The sequence below is a fragment of the Salvia hispanica genome, chromosome 5 (genome assembly GCF_023119035.1).
Source record: "Salvia hispanica cultivar TCC Black 2014 chromosome 5, UniMelb_Shisp_WGS_1.0, whole genome shotgun sequence".
Classification (NCBI taxonomy): Eukaryota; Viridiplantae; Streptophyta; class Magnoliopsida; order Lamiales; family Lamiaceae; genus Salvia; species Salvia hispanica.
Window position 1 is genome coordinate 3,431,005 of NC_062969.1, and position 3,652 is coordinate 3,434,656.

The 3,652-nt window shown below is 38.7% G+C and overlaps 1 protein-coding gene across 1 annotated transcript; it reads left to right on the forward strand.

Annotated features, from left to right (window-relative positions):
- LOC125190587 (GDSL esterase/lipase At1g33811-like) lies at nucleotides 1-1,887 on the forward strand. The gene is made up of 4 exons (XM_048087917.1): nucleotides 1-248; nucleotides 404-528; nucleotides 603-845; nucleotides 1,323-1,887. Exons 1-4 carry the CDS (start codon nucleotides 14-16, stop codon nucleotides 1,788-1,790), a joined length of 1,071 nt encoding a protein of 356 aa, XP_047943874.1. The 5' UTR covers nucleotides 1-13; the 3' UTR covers nucleotides 1,791-1,887.
- The last annotated feature ends 1,765 nt before the right edge of the window (nucleotides 1,888-3,652 follow it).

Consider the following 3,652-nt stretch of genomic DNA (forward strand, 5'->3'; position numbering starts at 1 on the left):
GCCTCATTCTATAATGAGAAATGTATGCTATTTTCTGCTACTAAATCTTGTAATTTTTCAATTTGGTGGCGTTGTCAATGCATCACAAGTTCAGTGTTTCTTCATTTTTGGAGATTCATTGGTCGACAACGGCAACAACAATTACCTAAACACAACGGCCAAGGCCAATTACTCCCCTTACGGCATTGATTTCCCGGCCGGCCCCACCGGTAGATTCACCAATGGCCGAAATACCGCAGATTTCCTCGGTACATTATTGTTAAACCATCCTTTTTCTTTATGCGTTCATTTTATGCAATATTATTTTATGTATTAAATATAATATTTTTATTTTTAGAATTAGTTAGTCACTTTCATTGGAACACTCGTTTTAGAAATAAGTCATCATTGTTGATAATAACAGCCGAACTACTGGAGATAGACGAACCCGTTCCCCCATACGCCAACGCTATGGACTGGGACATAATCAAAGGTGTCAACTTTGGCTCGGGTGGAGCCGGAATTCTTGATGAATCCGGGCAACATTTCGTACTCCCTCTCTCCCTTTCGCTTTTAATTACTTTGCCTCTTTTTGTCTAGTAGTAATTGTTTTGTTTTGCAAGGGAGATGTGTTGACTATGAGCGAACAACTGTCGAATCATGAGGCCATAGTTACGAGATTGGCCGAATTGTTTGGAGACAGAAACTTAAGCTTGCAACATCTTAGCAACTGTACATACTACGTGGGAATGGGCAGCAACGACTACCTTGGCAACTATCTCCCCAAATACTACGCCTCCACCACTCAATACTCTCCCAAACAGTTTGCTTCTCTCGCCATCGCACAATACTCTAAGCACCTTCTTGTCAGTTCACTTTTCTCTCTCCTCATTTCAACAAATATATACTCCATTTGTTATTTTTGAAATAACACAGGTTTTAATGCATAACTAGTAAAGTACTACCCCCGTCCCTGAAAATTTGATACATATTACCATTTCGGTCCGTCCCTGAAAATTTGATACACTTCACTTTTACCATTTTTGGTAGTGGACCCCATATTCCACTAACTCATTCCTATTCACATTTTATTATAAAACTAATACTTTAAAAGTAGGGACCCACATCCCACCAACTTTTTCAACTCACTTTCCATTACATTTCTTAAAACCCGTGTCGGGTCAAAGTGTAGCAAATTTTGGGGGACGGAGGTAGTAGTACAGAAGAGATAGAATGAAAAAGTGGTAACGGATACTACTACATGAGTTTTATTGCAAAATTGATAAAGTAAGAGAAATAAAGAGAAAAAGTGATTAAAATATTGATCTGATTGAATATTCCAGAGGCTATACAAGAACGGTGGGAGGAAAGTAGCCGTGAACGGACTCGGAAAATTAGGGTGCGTTCCGCAGCAGATAGCGAAGTACCCTGTCTCCCCGGAGACAGGGTGCGTGGAGACGAGCAACGCGGCCGTGGACATCTTCAACGAGAAACTCAAGAAATTAATAAAAACGTTGAACCTCCTCCCCGGCGCCAAATTCCTGTACGTCACTGAAATCACAGACAACCCGTCGTACGGCAATATAACGGTGGTCGGAAAACCATGCTGCGAGTTGTCGGAGGATTCGCAAGGGCACTGTGTTGAGGGAAGCACGCCTTGCAGCAACAGAGATGAATACTATTTCTGGGATTCATTCCATCCAACTGAGGCTGCCGCTTCCTTGTCCGCAAAGATTATCTACGATGCTATGGCGCCATTATTGCAGACTACAACTGCTGCTGCTGCTACCTCTCTTGTTGATGTTGCCTGATCAAGGATTTTCTTTGTGATTATTGAACATTTGTTTGTTCAGCGCTGTAAAAGTTTGGATTATGTTTCATCAATAAAAATGCATTTGGGACCCATCATCTTAATTTCATATTTTTTCTTCTTTCAATAGAATTAACAATGGTTCTTATATGTTTGTACTTTGTACGATGACTCGAATCTTCAACATAATAGTTGGAGAAGAAATGTCTCGCCGACTAAAATGAGCTTCATCTACTACGTCAGAATGTGGTGGCTCGTTCAAGCACTGAGGCAGAGTATAGAAGCCTGGCACAAGCGGCTTGTGAAGTGACTTGGTTGACTTCATTGTTGGGAGAAATGAAGGTACAAAGGAAGTGTGACCCGGTCATTTGGGTGGACAATCTAAGTGCAATCGCACTGGCTTCAAACCCAGTGCTTCACGCACGAACTAAACACATTGAACTTGATGTTCATTTTGTGAGAGACAAGGTTCTTGCTAAGGAAATAGAACTAAGGCATGTCCCAACTCTAGACCAAATTGCGGACATCTTCACAAAGCCCTTAAGCCAACAATCCTTCGTGAAACTGCGGGAAAGATTAGGCGTTGTGTCCCTTGCCTCACTCGGATTGAGAGGGCGTGTTAGAGAACCTTGTGAAGAGCAAGCTGAGGCTCGAATCAAGAAAGCATGCAACGTTGAATTGCATGAAATGGATAAGACAAATGATTCATTAAGGTTGTGTGGAACACCTAATGAGGCCAAGATGCAAGAAGTACAAGCTGGACCACATCTGATGAAGGTTGGGGATCTGCCGACAGTCAAGCAATGGGACCATTGTACTTGGAGAGACATTGTGGTCAAAGGAATGACAAAGAACAAGCTTTAGCAGAATTCTGTTTACTTAGTATTGTGTTTATCAGAGTTTGTTAAATTAGTGAAGGAATTAGTCACGGCATTCTAGATGCTTCTGATTAGTAGTATAAATACTGTAATGTAGAATGTTCTCACTTATGGAATGAAACAGAAAAATTCTCTCAATGGCTAAAGCTTTCTTGTTCAGTCTTTCAATGTCTACTGTCGTTCTTGGCTATATCTTTCAGAGATGAGTTGAAGAGCTATACTCCCTCCGTCCCTCTATAGCTGAGTAGTCTTCCTTTTTGGATTATCGTAATTGAGTCATTTCCTTTTTTGGCAAAAAAATATTTTACTCTCTCTTACTTTACTTTCTTTTCATCTCCCTATCTTTTTTTCTTTTCTACTTTATTTTCTTTTCGTTTAACTCATCTAAAACAATTTTTTCTTAAATCTTGTGCATAAAAAATGCCTCTTCTATATAAAGACAGGGAGTATGACATTTCATGATGAGAAAATTATAATTCTTAAGTACTAATCTTATAACAAAAAGAAAATTATATAAATCGATGAAATTATTTCACGCAAATTTAGGAAGATCAGATAGGGATGGTCCTCCAAGTGCAGCAATTGCTGCCCATTGGGTATGTGCATCATAGGCCTCATCGCAAAAACATAAAAACATAAAGCCCATTTCTTACTATTTTTGCTCTGATTGAAAAACTATTTTAATATTCGGCCCATCAAATACACAATGCATGCTGCGTAATTATATGACTCATTACGGAGTACTTTTCTTAACAATATACAAGGACATTTTAGGTACTTTACACTCACAATAGTTTATACATTACACATTTACCCTCTTATAACTATTTAGGGAAGATCAAGTTTCTAAGTTTAATAACTGCACATTTAGGAAAGATAATTCATTCTATCATAAAGCTACATAATTATAGCTAAATTAAAACTAAAAAGATAAATTTTGTACATTCTTCACCATACATTTTTAAAAATATTGGGTACGTATTTG

Excerpts from the sequence above, each read along its gene's own strand:
- LOC125190587 (XM_048087917.1), top strand. The coding sequence starts at position 14 with ATGAGAAATGTATGCTATTTTCTGCTACTAAATCTTGTAATTTTTCAA. Across the intron at positions 529-602 it reads ATGAATCCGGGCAACATTTC|GGAGATGTGTTGACTATGAG; the intron begins GTACTCCCTCTC and ends TTGTTTTGCAAG. Across the intron at positions 846-1,322 it reads AATACTCTAAGCACCTTCTT|AGGCTATACAAGAACGGTGG; the intron begins GTCAGTTCACTT and ends TGAATATTCCAG.